This window comes from Taudactylus pleione, unplaced genomic scaffold (assembly GCF_031769625.1).
Source record: "Taudactylus pleione unplaced genomic scaffold, aTauple2 ptg000186l, whole genome shotgun sequence".
Classification (NCBI taxonomy): domain Eukaryota; kingdom Metazoa; phylum Chordata; class Amphibia; order Anura; family Myobatrachidae; genus Taudactylus; species Taudactylus pleione.
In genome coordinates this window covers 4,935,164-4,952,991 of record NW_028284588.1, presented here as the reverse complement: position 1 = coordinate 4,952,991, position 17,828 = coordinate 4,935,164, and the positions used below count along the sequence as shown (strand labels likewise).

At 41.9% G+C, this 17,828-nt stretch overlaps 1 protein-coding gene across 2 annotated transcripts in view; it reads right to left on the bottom strand.

Moving 5' to 3' along the window:
• The window catches only part of GABBR2 (gamma-aminobutyric acid type B receptor subunit 2), a 777,957-nt gene that overhangs the window by 166,472 nt on the left and 593,657 nt on the right, over positions 1–17,828 (bottom strand). For both annotated transcript variants that reach the window (XM_088476284.1, XM_088476286.1), the window contains exon 13: positions 8,692–8,814. In XM_088476284.1, coding sequence (XP_088332410.1) covers positions 8,692–8,814 — 123 coding nt within the window. The remainder of the gene's footprint in view (positions 1–8,691; positions 8,815–17,828) is intronic.

The following is a 17,828-nucleotide window of genomic DNA, read 5'->3' as shown; positions in this document are numbered from 1 at the left end:
GATGTATTAATTTAGTGTGTGTGTGGGGGGTGTATTAATTTTCTGTGTAAGAAGTGTCTTCATATGATCTGTTTTATAACTTATATGTGGGTCACCAATGCTCTCTGCATTATATATCTCATACTGCGATGCTCTCTGGCGCTTACTGTGGCGCTCTGTGCATTATATGGCGCTTACTGAGAAGCTCTGTGCATTATATGGCACTCACTGTAACGCTCTCTGCATGATATAGCACTTACTGTGATGCTCTCTGCATTATATGGCACTCACTGTGATGCTCTCTGCATAATATAGCACTTACTGTGATGCTCTCTGCATTGTATGGTACTTACTGTGATGCTCTCTGCATTGTATGGTGCTCACTGTGACGCTCTCTGCATTATATGGCACTTACTGTGATGCTCTCTGTATTACATAGAACTTACTGTAATGCTCTCTGCATTATAAAACACTTACTGTGATGCTCTCTGCATTATATGGCACTTACTGTGACGGTCTCTGCATTATATGGCGCTCACTGTGACGCTCTCTGCATTATATAGCACTTACTGTAACACCCTCTGCAATATATGGCGCTCACTGTAATGCTCTCTGCATAATATAGCACTTACTGTGATGCTCTCTGCATGATATGGCGCTTACTGTGACGCTCTCTGCATTGTATGGCGCTCACTGTGACGCTCTCTGCATTATATTCACTGTAACGCTCTCTGCATTATATTCACTGTAACGCTCTCTGCATTATATGGCACTTACTGTGATGCTCTCTGTATTATATAGCACTTACTGTAACGCTCTCTGCATTATAAAACATTTACTGTGATGCTCTCTGCATTATATGGCACTTACTGTGATGCTCTCTGCATTATATGGCACTTACTGTGACGCTCTCTGCATTATATAGCACTTAATGTAACACTCTGCATTATATGGCGCTCACTGTAATGCTCTCTGCATGATATAGCACTTACTGTGAAGCTCTCTGCATTATATGGCGCTCACTGTGATGCTCTCTGCATAATATAGCACTTACTGTGATGCTCTCTGCATTATATGGCGCTTACTGTGATGCTCTCTGCATTGTATGGTGCTCACTGTGATGCTCTCTGCATTGTATGGTGCTCACTGTGATGCTCTCTGCATTATATTCACTGTAACACTCTCTGCATTATATGGCACTTACTGTGATGCTCTCTGTATTATATAGCACTTACTGTAACGCTCTCTGCAATATAAAACACTTACTGTGATGCTCTCTGCATTATTTGGCACTTACTGTGACACTCTCTGCATTATATGGCGCTCACTCTGATGCTCTCTACATTATATAGTACTTACTGTGACACTCTCTGCATTATATGGTGCTTTCTGTGACGCTCTCTGCATTATATGGCGCTTACTGTGATGCTCTCTGCATTATATAGCGCTCACTGTGATGCTCTCTGCATTATATGGCGCTCACTGTGATGCTCTCTGCATCATATGGCGCTTACTCTGATGCTCTCTGCATTATATTGGGCTTACTGTGATGCTCTCTGCATTATATGGCGCTTACTGTGACGCTCTCTGCATTATATGGCGCTCACTGTGATGCTCTCTGCATAATATAGCACTTACTGTGATGCTCTCTGCATTATATGGTGCTTACTGTGATGCTCTGTGCATTGTATGGTGCTCACTGTGATGCTCTCTGCATTATATTCACTGTAACACTCTCTGCATTATATGGCACTTACTGTGATGCTCTCTGTATTATATAGCACTTACTGTAATGCTCTCTGCAATATAAAACACTTACTGTGATGCTCTCTGCATTATTTGGCACTTACTGTGACACTCTCTGCATTATATGGCGCTCACTCTGATGCTCTCTACATTATATAGTACTTACTGTGACGCTCTCTGCATTATATGGTGCTTTCTGCGACGCTCTCTGCATTATATGGCGCTTACTGTGATGCTCTCTGCATTATATAGCGCTCACTGTGATGCTCTCTGCATTATATTGCGCTCACTGTGATGCTCTCTGCATCATATGGCGCTTACTCTGATGCTCTCTGCATTATATTGGGCTTACTGTGATGCTCTCTGCATTATATGGCGCTTACTGTGACGCTCTCTGCATTATATGGCACTCACTGTGATGCTCTCTGCATTATATGGCACTCACTGTGGCGCTCTCTGCATTATATGGTGCTTACTGTGATGCTCTCTGCATTGTATGGCGCTTACTGTGATGCTCTCTGCATTGTATGGCGCTCACTGTGACTCTCTCTGCATTATATGGAGCTGACTGTGACGCTCTCTGCATTATATGGCGCTGACTGTGACACTCTGCATCATATTGCGCTTACTGTGACGCTTTCTGTTTTAAATGGTGCTCACTGCGATGCTCTCTGCATTACTAGGCAGTCTTTGTGATGTTCTCTTCATTTATACAGGGGTCACTGCGATGCTCTGTGCATTATATGAGACTTCCCCACAAGTCCATACCCCTGCACGCCTTTGGCGGGCAGATAGTCCCTTGCTTGCAGTGGGTGGGGGCGGGAAAGCATATTGTTGCACCTGGGCTCACCACTCAAGAGTTCTGCCACTATGGTGACAGGGCTAAACAGGAGTGGAGTGTCCATGTGCATTTTTACTTCCGGGCCCTGGCAGACTGTCAGCTCATTGATTCTGGACAGGTGGTGGGTGCTGCTCTGTCTCCAGTCCTGCTCTCCATTGTGTTGTCTGCCTGCGTGTAACGTGACAGACAGAGAGGGGAGCTGAGAAGATAGAAGTTGAGGTGCGCTGCCACCTAAAGTGGATCCTAGAATAGAAGGGGAGGTGTGCCTGCTGCCTTTGATTTTACTAAGGGAAGGCAGTGCAGGTGTGGAGTTTGTGGTGCCTGCCAGTGTGGGGGGGACGCAGGGTGCTTTGGGCCAGCAACAACCCTCCCCCTCCTTACACTCATAGGCACATTTACTGATTCCAGCTTTCATCTACATTCACCTGTTACAATTGGGTGGTTGGCGGTGGTGCGGGTGCAATTTGGGGGGGTGTGTGGGGGGGAACCCCGGCACATCAGATACTATAGACATAAGTCCTTCTCTGTAATATCCACATATCTAAAAATGTTCCAGTCCCGGGACGGGGGAGTGGGGGGGCGGTCGGGGCAAAGATTAAGCATACACTGACTGGTGGGGCGGGGGGGATTTGACATGTTCAGACTGACTGGGAGGGATTTTGTTTGAGGAAAGTGGGCCCCAAATTGGTATCGCTTAGGGCCCTATGAGGCCTTAATCCGCCTCTGGTACAGTATGTATGATAATAAGAAAAATACAATATTCCAGGGAGTCATAAGTATTACAGTACAAAACCTTTCAGTAAATTAATTCAAGACAGCAACACTAGTACTTTAATGCAAAAACATTTGCTGACACTACGGCTTGACACCATCGGGGCATAGATACAGCAAGATTGAGTAAAGGTTCCTGAGGAATATTTGTCCATCCCTTTGTAAAGCATGGAAAAAAAGTGTTTGGTTTGAGTACTCTGGGTTCCTTACACACCTGTCTAGCTCTTCCCACAAGTGCTCAATGGGATATACATTGAAAATTTTACTCTGTCACCCCAGTACATTGATTTTCTTTTCGTGGAAGCAGACCTGAATCATCTTGGAATGATATTTAGGAAGAACCATTTTTGGGGCATGTTCTTTTTACAAATTGCAGTGTTTGTTTAGCTAAGATTTATTCTTAAACAAACCAATCCATGATTCCATCTACAAGGTGTAGAGGACCAATGCCCTTGCTAGAGACACCCCCCCAAACCATGGTGCATCCCCCACCATATTTCACAGCAGGTACCTGATGCCTAACATTGTATCTTTTAAAGAGTGACTGACATTTTTCTGAGGGCACCAGATTAAATTTGCTCTCACTCCATATTAACTTGGACCAATCAGTGGCCATCCAGTTGAGGTGCTCTTTTGCAAAAGCATTCTTTGTTCTCCTATTCTTGCAACTGATCAAGGGCTTCTTTCTTGGACAGTGACCCAGTAAGCTGTATTCCTTCAGTCAGTTCTTTACAGTCACAATGTAGACATTAACTTTAAAATGTTCCCATAAATCTTGGGCTATTCACTGCATAGACTTGTGGGGATCAGGTACCACTTTATTTCTAACAATCTTGTACACTCTAACCGTGGTCTTCTTGGAGTGGCCTTGCCAGAGCTTATAGTTGCCATGACCCCAGACCCTCAGGAGACAATTCCAAACATTGACTGTTTGATGTGAGATGCCAAAAATTCTTGAAACAGCCTCACTCACATTTGATGAGTATTCTTATCTACCTGTCTTCATCATACCTACTGGGGAATGCCATAACACAAACTGTGATTAATGTAAACAGTGTTCAGTAGAGACAATAGACATCATAGACATTGTAAAAATGATGGGTATATTAGAGCATATTGTGAGTTATACTTTTTTGATGTTTTGATGGACAGATCATTAGAATCACTCTGGAAGCCATGAGGTGGTCATGTGTAGTTTCAATTAAAATGTATATCCTTTATGGTGTCCTGTGAACAGAAAAAGTAAATTGCCTGACAGGAGATGGTTAACATAGCTCTTACATAGCCCTTGTATATGTGTGCTTTTAGATAACTTGGAGATGTATTTAGCTGGCACCAAACACAGCAGGGATAAGTACTCAGCCATATGAGTAAGAAGGTATGCAGACCATAAGCAGACATGAAAGCCTCACCATATTTTATCTGTTTTTCCCTAAAATTGATATCTTTGTAATAGTTGGGAGCTTTCAAAATCAAAGGAATAGACCGGACGTCTGTACGCCAGTGTGATTTGATTTCGGAGTCACAAGGATGTATGGTTTGGGAGACATGAGGTATCTAACAATCACACATCACAACACTCATATTATAGCTTAAATAATAGAGACTAATGTGAACATACTATATTCCATTTATCTATTACACAGGGTAAATAGTGTACAGTTATTTGTACTTAGGTTAAAGTTATGTGGACATTCCAAGTATAGATCCTGAGTTAATTAACAAGCCAGCCAGTCATCAGGAACTTAGTAATATTGCTTTTGGGGTGGGAAAGCAGTGGATGAAAGGTATGGGAGCCTTTTGTTCTGTATCAAACTTGAGGGATCAATTCTAAACTGTAGCATTATCCTGCATTTTCCTGCTATTCCCTCCAATCTCAGATTAAACTGCTTGTATTTTTGTTTAAATTTCTCCCTTTTATTTTGAAATTGCAACACGTTTGTCTGTGTAATCTGTAACCCTTTTTTAAATAAAATTTCTGTAACTAAGCATTGTACATTCTTTTGTAAATTAAGTGTTACTTTATTAGTCTATTTTCATATATGCTCCAAAACCTAGTCTTATTAGATCGCTAAGGTTATGCTATAACTGTTATTTATTGTTAGAAGAAGGGAGACCAACTAGCAGCATGGTAATTTGTGCCACAGAGTGTTAGGGGACCTGTCGACCCAAAGTATTTTTATGATACAAATTGTTCTTTCCAAAATCTTGCAAAATCCCTGTGCTGAGGTGAAATTTTTGTACTTCAAATATACTTCTGTGTCTCAACTCAGACAATCACAACACAACTCTAAGTGCAAAAAACAATCTGTCAATAGACTTTTGAGCTGTGCTGCATTACTCTGCAAACAAATATATAATATAATAAAGTTATACACTCTCTCTATTTTATAACTTTAATGACAAATGTACTTCTAACCTACAAAGTACACATTCTGGTTATCTGTGTTGTCTAATTGAGTACTGTGAGAAATTGTATTTTTTTGCTGGACTGGGACTCATTAAGTGTGTAATTAGGAGTAACATCAGTAAAAAGAATTGTCAGCCATATTTAAGTAAAGCTCATACAGCTATTTTTATGTATCATCATCATCATATTTCCTCTCCAGAGTTATATAAAACATTTTACATGGCACACCATTACTTTGCAAGAGAAGCTAAGATAAGAGTTGTTCCTGGCAAGGTTGGTTAATGTGAATTTTCTGGCTCTGTTTCAGCCTAACTTCCAGGAACAGCCTTAAATTACTCCATTACTGAGATGTTCAATCCGGAACTAAGGAGACAAAGGCAGGGAATGGGATACCATTATTGAAACCTCTGTAGAATTGATTGAGTTGATGGAGAAAGCTGTCGTATTATATACATACATTTGAGCTGAATAAATTTTACAGGCAATCAATGCAATGTGAAATTGAGTATTTAAGTTTTTTCAATTCATTGCAGATGCCAGAACCTCTTAAATAGTTAAATTGCTGATTCTTATCACTACGTCATTATATGAAAGCATTAGGGCTATGCCTAATCTACAGTGACATTCCTCATCAGCAAACATTTTATCCCTGCAAATGGCACAATTTACTTATTAATACTTCATAATCTTCATGATCAAACCTTACATTATGATCATAATAATATGACGTAAAACACTGCAGTGCCAGATTCTTGGTTCTGAAACGCAATATGTTGAACGCCAGAAGGAAGCTCTGCATCATCTGATGTTCCAATGATAGTACAGAAAGGGTTTTACGTGTTCTCTAACACAAATGATAAAAAGATACAGTACCTAAGCATCTTCAGGAAAGATCGTGGCTTTCAATTGACTTTTTTCCTGCAGCCATGTGGAAGCTTTTTCTAGTTTCATCTACGTTAGGCCTTACCAAGCATGTCTAGTGTACTAATGGGTCCTGCAAATCTATTATTCATTGCCATAGCATCTATTATAAACTCTGAGCAAAAAAGTCTCTTGTGTTTATAGTTCCTTGCTCTACTTTGAAATTGTGAAATGACGGTTAAAGAAACAGACAATGTTGGAACCTTGGAATTCCTGTACAGCACTTTCCATTTGCAAGAATCAAAATCTAATTAGAAACGACAAAGTAATTACATTTATGACACAGTATAAGATGCAGACACCGTAATGGACTTTATATGTGTGTGTCTGTATGTATACTTTGTCTATATATAATATATATATATATGATTTATTACAAGTTGTTCCACAAAAAATATATTATTATACTACTGCCACATAGGTGCATGCTTTCAAAAAGCATCAGTACATTTGCAGCATCTTAAAAATAATTGGCCTACACCAGTCACAGTAACTTACAAATGGTCTGTGGAATGCACTACAGCAGTCCTATCCATGTATTTTATTCTGGCTATTGAATGCAGATATGATATACTGGGTACAACAAATACTATATATGATTTACCCATTATTATTTACAAATGGGCATTGAATGCTAGAATAAAGCATTTTGACAGTTACAATAGAATACAAAATGTATTTGCTTGTTTTCATGCAATTTATAAATAAACAACCAACCAAGAGCTTATGGTGCTGATAAAATTAATATATTGAGAGATAATGCTTTAGCTGACACAAAAAACCCCTATGTGATTTACAAAGTATAAACAATAAAGAAAGGGAAAAGAGGCAGCACTACTTTATCTACTCTATAATAAAGAAATCGCTACAGTATGCGTGAGATATGTATACACTAACAAATACATTGTCACAAATATAAATCACCACCATGAGTGAAGAATGCAGCATTATATGGTGTGCAGCTACAGAAACAATAAAAGCGATCAGTTATAATTTAATGAGAGTAACAAAGAGAAATACCTGTAGCCCATCACTAGTAGTAGGCTTAAGTTGTAAGACAGCTGATAAGTCAATAAGTCTTAACAACCAAATAACAATAATCCAGGAGCAGTTACCGGTATATAGGAATCTGTGATATAGTAAGACAAACCAGGGTGAAAGTCCACACTAAGGAGAATCCTCCAAGCAGGTATCCAATCTTATTGCAGGTGGTATGGTCTAAGTTGATGTTATCCTGTATACACTGACAAGCATCCCGGGAGGGTCCAATTAGCAATAATCCTGCTGACCGCTCTATGTGGTCAGAGATAGAATATAAAAGCAGCTTCCAAATGTAATTGCCAACCGTATTGTCTGTGACAGATTCAAATGGATAGTTTCTTACTTTTCATAACGTCCTGTGATTTCGTCAGACTCTCCAATACATTTAGTGATTAACTACAGTATTTCTTTTTGTTGCTCTTATTAAGTCTGGTCTCAATGTTCTTATTGTTTCTAATCTAATGTTGCATTCTTCACTCATGGTAGTGATTTGTATGTGTAACAGAATTTGTATTTTTAATTGGAACACTTTTAACAATTAATAAATAATGAATATATCTGACTATAGTTATTTATGATTATAGAGTAGATAAAGCAGCGCTGCCTTTTTTATAATTTATAAATGTACCTCTGCTGCTCACTATTATGTGTCTAAACTTCAATACATCTTTCAATCTGGTTGCATATCAATACTTCTTATTCCTGTGGACAGTAGATAAGACTAACATTTTATAACACCCCAGTGTATTTGTAATACTTCTTGTACCATACAGTGTATTATTATTATTATTATTATTGTTATTATTATATAGTATGTACAGTACAAACTACCAGCGGATTATGTTCTGTTGCAGAGCGAAAGTACATTAATACAAGTACAAAAAATAAAGGACGATAGATCGCACTGATTCTGAGAGTTCACAATATAATATTGTATATTTATGTCAATTTAGCATCATAGTGAATAAAATCAAGAACTTACTTCAAGGTTATATTCTTCAACTGTCCTTTTTAATGGATCCACTATTTGCCAACAAATCAATATACATAGGTCAATCAGCAGCATTCCACCAACTATCACCAGCAGCTTCTGATCCTTGATAATCTGGGAAAATACAAGTAATTGTATATATTATTTTCTACAAGTCGTGTATGAATAGAGCATTATATTGGAATGATGATTAAGAAAAATGGCAGATATTTTATGATGGGGAATAATCAGTCTTTAATATGGCTCATGGTGTACAGTTTACTAAAATGCAGTTTATAATTGCACCCTCTTATTAATAAATAATAAATCATTGTGCCCCTTATTAATAAATTATAAATCATTGTGCCCCCTTATTAATAGAAATCTATAAATATGTTCACTTAATTGAAGAGATATTTAATTATTATTGCACCATTTTTATTTATAATATTATTGTGGCCATAATTGTTGGTGTAGTACAGTGTCATTACTAAGCAGTTAACTGTAATTATCTTTTTTCTTGATCTGACGTAATCATATGGAAAGAAAAACCCTTCATACATGAAGTAGACTGCTCACAAGCAACTCTTTTTACCCATATGAGTTAATAAATGGTAAGCTTGCCTTCTTAACATACGGGCAGCCAATCAGGAGAGTTCCTTCATCAATTAGGAGCGTTATGTAGAGTTTACCATATGGGTTACTTCAGATAAAGTTGTACAGTTTTTGTCTCCTACTGTATACGCAGAGGAAATATAGCATATGCACCACTCTTGAGCTTACTGTGTGCAGAGTCAGACATAAGGCAATTGCTCTTTTTATTCTTGTGAATTGTGTTTTTTACCTACTGCGATCGTGCTGTAAAAATTCTTATGCATCCATCCCTATGGTGCTTATGACTTGTGCTTAGTGAGGCAGAATGCAGGTTAGAGGGGTAATGTAAGCATGTGCAAAGTACAGTAATAGCATGTTAATGCAGAATGCATCATGCAATGTCCACAGGGAAAATGCATACTGTATTTGCATTTTAGGGGACAAATTACTTACGGGTGCTCTAACCCTGGTGCATGTGCAAACGCATGATCATGGCCATATGTGTCTACATTTGATTGACTAAATACATCTGGAACCCTCCTACTGATACTACTGCCACATAAATTTGGCTGATGAAATCTATTTGCATCAAAACATTCATATTTAAATCTAAAATTGAAAATACTAGTTTATGTTTAATACTGTCCAAACAGACCATATTGTATAGGATTAGTGTACTGTAACTCAGCATTTACTAGAGATGTGTCCTCCTCATATACATAGCATCTATATGCCATACGGAACAAGATGCCCGGTATAACTGAGCCACTCCAAGAGATGTAGCACATTTTAAATTGATCAGTGTAATCCAGCAGAGTAGTTTTGTTGCTTCCAGTTGTTTATTTATGGGAATAAGATGCACTTTTTCAGTGAAAAAGACACTCAGCATGGCCAAGTCGCACAGAACCTGGCGCACCAAGAGGTCCTGTTTGGTGCAACTGAAGCCACAGTGTATGAATACACATCTGTACTACCTCTATCAAGCCTTAACTCCTGGCATAAGCATACTGGAATACATCAGACGCATAGGCTGCCCTTGTTATAATTAGGGGTGAGCGGGTTCGGATTTCTGAAATCCGAACCCCCCCGAGCCCCCGCGATCCGAGGCCGATCCGAGTCAGGCTCAACTTTTACTGCCTGACTCAGATCTGAAATCGAGGCAAAACGTCATCCCGCCTTCCGGGTCTCTCGGGTTTTGGATCCTATATAAGGTACCCGCGTCGGCACCATTTTCTCACTCGGCTGTGGACAGTGAAGAGGGAGGGTGGGAGTTAGGGCTGGCTGGGCTGTGTAGTGTAGTGTAGTGTAGTGCAGAGTAGTGTTGTGCTGTGCTGTGCTGCGCTGTGCTGCTGTTGTCCATAGGGGCTGTGTCCATTACTTCAAAGTCCATAGGGGCTGGCTGTGTTGTGCTGTGCTGCTGTTGTTAATAGGGGCTGTGTCCACTACTTCAAAGTCCATAGGGGCTGGCTGGACTGTGTTGTGCAGTCAGTTGTCCATAGGGACTGTGTCCACTCCAAAGTCCTGTGCAGTGTCCCAGTCCTAAAGGGGTGCTGTAGTGATGTCCAGGGGGTGCTCTGTCCATCAGGGGTGCTCCCCCCAAGTGCTAAAAAAAAAAATATTTTTTTCTGTGTTTGTGAATTGTGTGCGCAGTAGCCGCACGTGCATCAACAAAGTAGCGTCAAGCATGCGCCTGTGTCATAAGTAAAGGGCCGGCTGGCTTGACCGTTAAAGGGTGCTGTAACCCCCAAAGTACACTCCAAACTAAATAAAAAAATATTTTCTGTGTTTGTGAATTGTGTGCGCAGTAGCCGCACGTGCATCAACAAAGTAGTGCCAAGCGTGCGCCTGTGTCATAAGTAAAGGGCCGTCTGGCTTGACCGTTAAAGGGTGCTGTAACCCCCAAAGTACACTCCAAACCAAATAAAAAAATATTTTCTGCGTTTGTGAATTGTGTGTGCAGTAGCCGCACGTGCATCAACAAATTAGTGCCAAGCGTGCGCCTGTGTCATAAGTAAAGGGCCGGCTGGCTTGACCGTTAAAGAGTGCTGTAACCCCCAAAGTACACTCCAGTCCAAACCAAATAAAAAAATATTTTCTGTGTTTGTGAATTGTGTGCGCAGTAGCCGCAAGTGCATCAACAAAGTAGTGCCAAGCGTGCGCCTGTGTCATAAGTAAAGGGCCGGCTGGCTTGACCGTTAAAGAGTGCTGTAACCCCCAAAGTACACTCCAGTCCAAACCAAATAAAAAAATATTTTCTGTGTTTGTGAATTGTGTGCGCAGTAGCCGCAAGTGCATCAACAAAGTAGTGCCAAGCGTGCGCCTGTGTCATAAGTAAAGGGCCGGCTGGCTTGACCGTTAAAGAGTGCTGTAACCCCCAAAGTACACTCCAGTCCAAACCAAATAAAAAAATATTTTCTGTGTTTGTGAATTGTGTGCGCAGTAGCCGCACGTGCATCAACAAAGTTGTGCCAAGCGTGCGCCTGTGTCATAAGTAAAGGGCCGGCTGGCTTGACCGTTAAAGGGTGCTGTAACCCCCAAAGTACACTCCAAACCAAATAAAAAAATATTTTCTGTGTTTGTGAATTGTGTGCGCAGTAGCCGCACGTGCATCAACAAAGTAGTGCCAAGCGTGCGCCTGTGTCATAAGTAAAGGGCCGGCTGGCTTGACCGTTAAAGGGTGCTGTAACCCCCAAAGTACACTCCAAACCAAATAAAAAATGTTTTTCTGTGTTTGTGAATTGTGTGCGCAGTAGCCACACGTGCATCAACAAAGGAGCAGCGCCAAGCGTGCGCCTGTGTCATAAGTAAAGGGCCGGCTGGCTTGACCGTTAAAGGGTGTGGTAACCCCCAAAGTACACTCCAGTCCAAACCAAATAAAAAAATATTTTCTGTGTTTGTGAATTGTGTGCGCAGTAGCCGCACGTGAATCAACAAAGTAGTGCCAAGCGTGCACCTGTGTCATAAGTAAAGGGCCGGCTGGCTTGACCGTTAAAGGGTGCTGTAACCCCCAAAGTACACTCCAGTTCAAACCAAATAAAAAAATATTTTCTGTGTTTGTGAATTGTGTGCGCAGTAGCCGCACGTGCATCAACAAAGTAGTGCCAAGCGTGCGCCTGTGTCATAAGTAAAGGGCCGGCTGGCTTGACCGTTAAAGGGTGCTGTAACCCCCAAAGTACACTCCAAACCAAATAAAAAAATATTTTCTGTGTCTGTGAATTGTGTGCGCAGTAGCCGCACGTGCATCAACAAAGTAGTGCCAAGCGTGCGCCTGTGTCATAAGTAAAGGGCCGGCTGGCTTGACCGTTAAAGGGTGCTGTAACCCCCAAAGTACACTCCAAACCAAATAAAAAATGTTTTTCTGTGTTTGTGAATTGTGTGCGCAGTAGCCACACGTGCATCAACAAAGGAGCAGCGCCAAGCGTGCGCCTGTGTCCCATACATAAAGAGCCGGCTGGCTCATTTCTTAAAGGGTGGTGTAACCCACAAAGTGCACTACTCTCCAGCAAAAATAAAAAAATATTTTCTGTGGTTGTGTGCGCCTTAGCCGCACGTATATATCACATCGATATAACATAAATGGAGGACCAAACTTTCTCCGATAAAAATAAAATAGAGAAAGATCAAGAACCACTTCCTCCTAGTGCTGAAGCTGCTGCCACTAGTCATGACATAGACGATAACATGCCATCAACGTCGTCTGCCAAGGCCGATGCCCAATGTCATAGTAGAGGGCACATACAATCCCAAATGGCAAAGTTCAGGAAAATGACCTTGAAAAAAACATTTAAATCATCTGAAGAGAAATGTAAACTTGCCAATATACCATTTACGACACGGAGTGGCAAGGAATGAGTAAGGTCTTTCCCTATGTTCATGACTAGTGGTTCAGCTTCACATGACGATGGAAGCCCTCCTCCCACTAAAAAAATCAAAAGAGTTAAGCTGGCAAAAGCACAGCGAAGAACTGTGCGTTCTAAGAAGATATCACAAATCCCCAAGGAGAGTCCAAGTGTGGTGGTGGTTGCGATGCCTGACCTTCCCAGCACTGGACGGGAAGAGGTGGCTCTTTCTACCATTTGCACGCCCCCTGCAAGTGCTGAAAGGAGCACCCACAGTCCACTTGCTGATATGCAAATTGAAGATGTTACTGTTGAAGTACAACAGAATGAGGATACTGGTGTAGCTGGCGCTGAGGAGGAAGTTGGCGAGAAGGATTCTGATGGTGATGTGGTTTGTTTAAATCAGGCTCCGGGGGAGACAGTTGTTGTCCGTGGGATGAAAAAGCGCATCACGGTCATGCCTGGGCAGAAGACCAAACATTCCACCTCTTTGGTCTGGCAATATTTCTATCCAAATCCAGACAACAACTGTCTTGCCATATGTACCATATGTAAAGGTGAAATAAGTAGGGGTAGGGATGTTAACCACCTAGGAACATCCTCCCTTATACGGCACCTGCAGCGTGTTCATTAAAAGTTACTGTCAAGTTCAGAAACTTTGGCTAAGACCGTAAGCAGTCCAGGGACACCTAAATCCCGTTGTCCTGTTGTATCCAAGCACCTGCAAACCACACCGTCAACTCCCTCCTCATCAATTTCCTCCTTATTCAGGATCAGAAGTAGTCCTGCTGGCCATGTCACTGGCATGACTGACTCTCCTATCCGGGATTCCTCCGGAGGATCCTGCATTGCTACGCCTACTGCTGCCGCTGCTGCTGTTGCTGCTGCTGGGAGTTGTTCATCATCCCAGAGAGGAAGTAGGAACACCACTACTTTTACTAAACAATTGACCCTCCAACAGTCCTTAGCGAGGAGGATGAAGTACGACAGCAGTCATCCTGAAGCAAAACGTATAACTGAGGCCTTGACTGCTATGTTGGTGTTAGACGTGCGTCCGGTATCCGCCATTAGTGCAGTGGGATTTAGACAATTGATGGAGGTAGTGTGTCCCCGGTTCCAAATCCCGTCTAGATTCCACTTCACTAGGCAGGCGATACCGAGACTGTACAGAAACGTCAGAAAAAGTGTCCTCAGTGTCCTGAAAAATGCCGTTGTACCCAATGTCCACTTAACCATGGACATGTGGACAAGTGGAACAGGGCAGACTAAGGACTATATGACTGTGAGAGCCCACTGGGTAGATGTATCACCTTATGCAGCAACAGCAGCAGCGTCACCAGTAGCAGCATCTCAGAAACGCCAGTTCGTTCCAAGGCAGGCTACGCTGTGTATCACCGGTTTCAGTAAGAGGCACACCGCCGACAACCTCTTAGAGAAACTGAGGGAAATCATCGCCCAGTGGCTTACCCCACTTAGACTCTCCTGGGGATTTGTGATATCTGACAATGCCACCAATATTGTGCGGGCATTACATCTGGGCAAATTCCAGCACGTCCCATGTTTTGCTCACACAATAAACTTGGTGGTGCAGAATTTTCTGAAAAGCGACAGGGGTGTGCAGGAGACGCTTTGGGTGGCCCAAAAAATTTCTGGCCACTTTGGTCATTCAGCGACTGCGTTCCGAAGACTGGAGCGCCAGCAAACACTCTTGAACCTGCCCCGCCATCACCTGAAGCAAGAGGTTGTGACGCGGTGGAACTCAACCCTCTATATGCTTCAGAGGATGGAGGAGCAGCAAAAGGCCATACAAGCCTATACATCCACCTATGACATAGGCAAAGGAGGGGGTATGCACCTGACTCAAGCGCAGTGGAGAATGATTTCCGTGTTGTGCAAGGTTCTCTAGCCCTTCGAACTTGCCACACGTGAAGTCAGTTCAGACACTGCCAGCTTGAGTCAAGTCATTCCCCTCATCAGGCTTTTGCAGAAGCAGCTGGAGAAAGTGAAGGTGAAGCTAAGATGGAGCGATTCCGCTCGGCATGTGGGACTTGTGGATTCATTCGCTTTGCCAGGATTCCAGGGTGGTCAATCTGTTGAAATCAGACCACTACATTTTGGCCACCATGCTCGATCCTAGGTTAAAACATATGTGGTGTCTCTCTTTCCGGCCGACACAAGCCTGCAGAGGTGCAAAGACCTGCTGGTGAACACACTGTCAGCTGAAGCGGAACATGACACGTCAACAGCTCCTTCTTCATTTTCTCCCGCAACTAGGGCTGCCAGGAAAAAACTTAGCTATCCTAAGCAACCCGCTGGTGGTGATACAGGGCAGGCAGGACCAAGTTTGGACATCTGGTCCGGACTGAAGGACCTGGCAACAATTTCTGACATGTCTACTGTCACTACATATGATACTGTCACCATTGACAGAATGGTGGAGGATTACATCGGTGACAGCATCCAAGTAGGCATGTCAGACAGTCCATACCTGTACTGGCAGGAAAAAGAGGCAATTTGGAGGCCCCTGTACAAACTGGCTGTATTTTACCTGAGTTGCCCCCCCCTCCAGTGTGTACTCCGAAAGAGTGTTTAGTGCAGCCGGGAACCTTGTCAGCGAAAGGCGTAGGAGGTTGCTTCCACAAAATGTGGAGAAGATGATGTTCATTAAAATGAATTATCAACTCTTCCAGGGAGACCAGCCTCCAGAACGTACAGAGGGACCCGTGGTGGTGGATTCCAGTGGGGACGAGTTAATACTCTGTGAGGATGAGGATGTACACAACACTGAAGAGGGTGAGGAATTGGTGGATGAGGAGGATGAGGACGACATCTTGCCTCCGTAGAGCCAGTTGGTGCAGGGACAGATTAATTGCCAGCTTGTTTTGTGGGGGCCCAAACGAACCAATCATTTCAGCCACAGTCGTGTGGCAGACCCTGGCGCTGAAATGATTGCTTTGTTAAAGTGTGCACGTCCTGTTTATACAACATAAGGGTGGGTGGGAGGGCCCAAGGACAATTCCATCTTGCACCTCTTTTTTTTCTTTGCATTATGTACAGTTTGGGGCCTAGTTTTTCAAACTGCCATCCTGTCTGCCACTGCAGTGTCACTCCTAGATGGGTCACGTGTTTGTGCCGCCCACTCGAGTCGCTTAGCATAGTCATCCAGCTACCTCGGTGCAACCTTTTGGACATAAAAACACTATTGTGAGGTGTGAGGTGTTCAGAATAGACTGGAAATTAGTGGAAATTAAGGTTATTGAGGTTAATAATAGCATAGGAGCATAAAAACCAACACATTCTGTGATTTTAGCTGTTTTTATGCTTTTTAAAAAAAAAATGCAGATCCAAAACACAAAACCCAGAACCCAAAACACGGAAGGGTGGTTTTGGCAAAGCCAATCCAGATCCAAAACACGAAGAAAGATCCAGATCCAAAACCAAAACACGAAAAGGGGCCGGTGCACACCCGTAGTTATAATGCACATATCTTGCGATATGGCCAGCTTCGCCAGCTAAGCAAACTGTGCCTTTTCAGGGTGCATTTAGCACTTGCAATTTAGAAGGAAATTCTGTCCAACTTTATATGGATTTTACTCTACATGAGGCCGTGCTTATACACTACTAATAAAATTATATATGCAATCATTGTGATGTAGCATCCGGATTTAATAAAAATATACAAAAATAATGCACCTACACTGAATGGGGCTACTACAAACCCAATCACGTCTGAAGTCAGCAAAACAACATTTTTGAAATGTAATATGCATTGTTGCTAACATAATTAATAATTAAATGTTATAGCCTGCCTGAGAGGTAAAACATAAAAATATCTGTTTGGGAATTGATTAATTTAGTGACTAATAAATCATAAGAATTAATAAATTAATCTTCATTATTGAGAGGTCTTAAATGGTTAATTAGTGGTAACGATTAAAATACACATATTTCTTTATTCATATACATAAATTACTTATGAAGAAGCGAGGTAAACTCCAGGCCCTCAACCTCAGGAAATATTTTTATATGCTGTAGAGGGACTGTGCTACCATTAGGCACCTAGGCGATTACCCGAAAATCCTGGCAGATAACATGGAAAAGAATCAGCCTGTGAAGCTGTTGGCTGCACTCCTCAAGGTCACTATTGCGCTAGGAGCGTGGTGCTTGGCATCTCACTGGAATGATTGGATAAGCATTTAATAATGTCCTCACTAGGCTGGTGTTATAATAATGGCATCTTGTGGGAAGGAAAAACTTTAACTCCCAAAACAATATCATTTCAGTAGTTTAGGTAAGGAGATTGAAGAAAAGGTGGCACTAGCCTGTAACCTATTGAAACACTGAAAGGCTTTCCAGTCATTCTGCATCTTTGGGCTCGATTCAATTGCCCGAAATGTAAATAGCTCCCGTAGCTATTCAATTGTGCGCAGTGTTTAGTCGGAGAATGCCCGTTCTCGCGACTAAACACCCTGTTTAAGGCACGAGTCGGGGTTAGCTGCGCAGTGCATTGAACAGTTCCGGGAGCTGATTCCCAGAGCTATTCACATCGCGCACAATAGAATCGAGCCCTTTGTGATCAATTAATTTATAACATGTTATATAAGAATGTTATTCATTTTATTATAAAAAATACTTTGCCCAGAAGTACAGTAAATACAAAACGGCATATTAATTAAAATATTTTTTTCTAAAATAATGTGAAAATTGGTGTTTTCA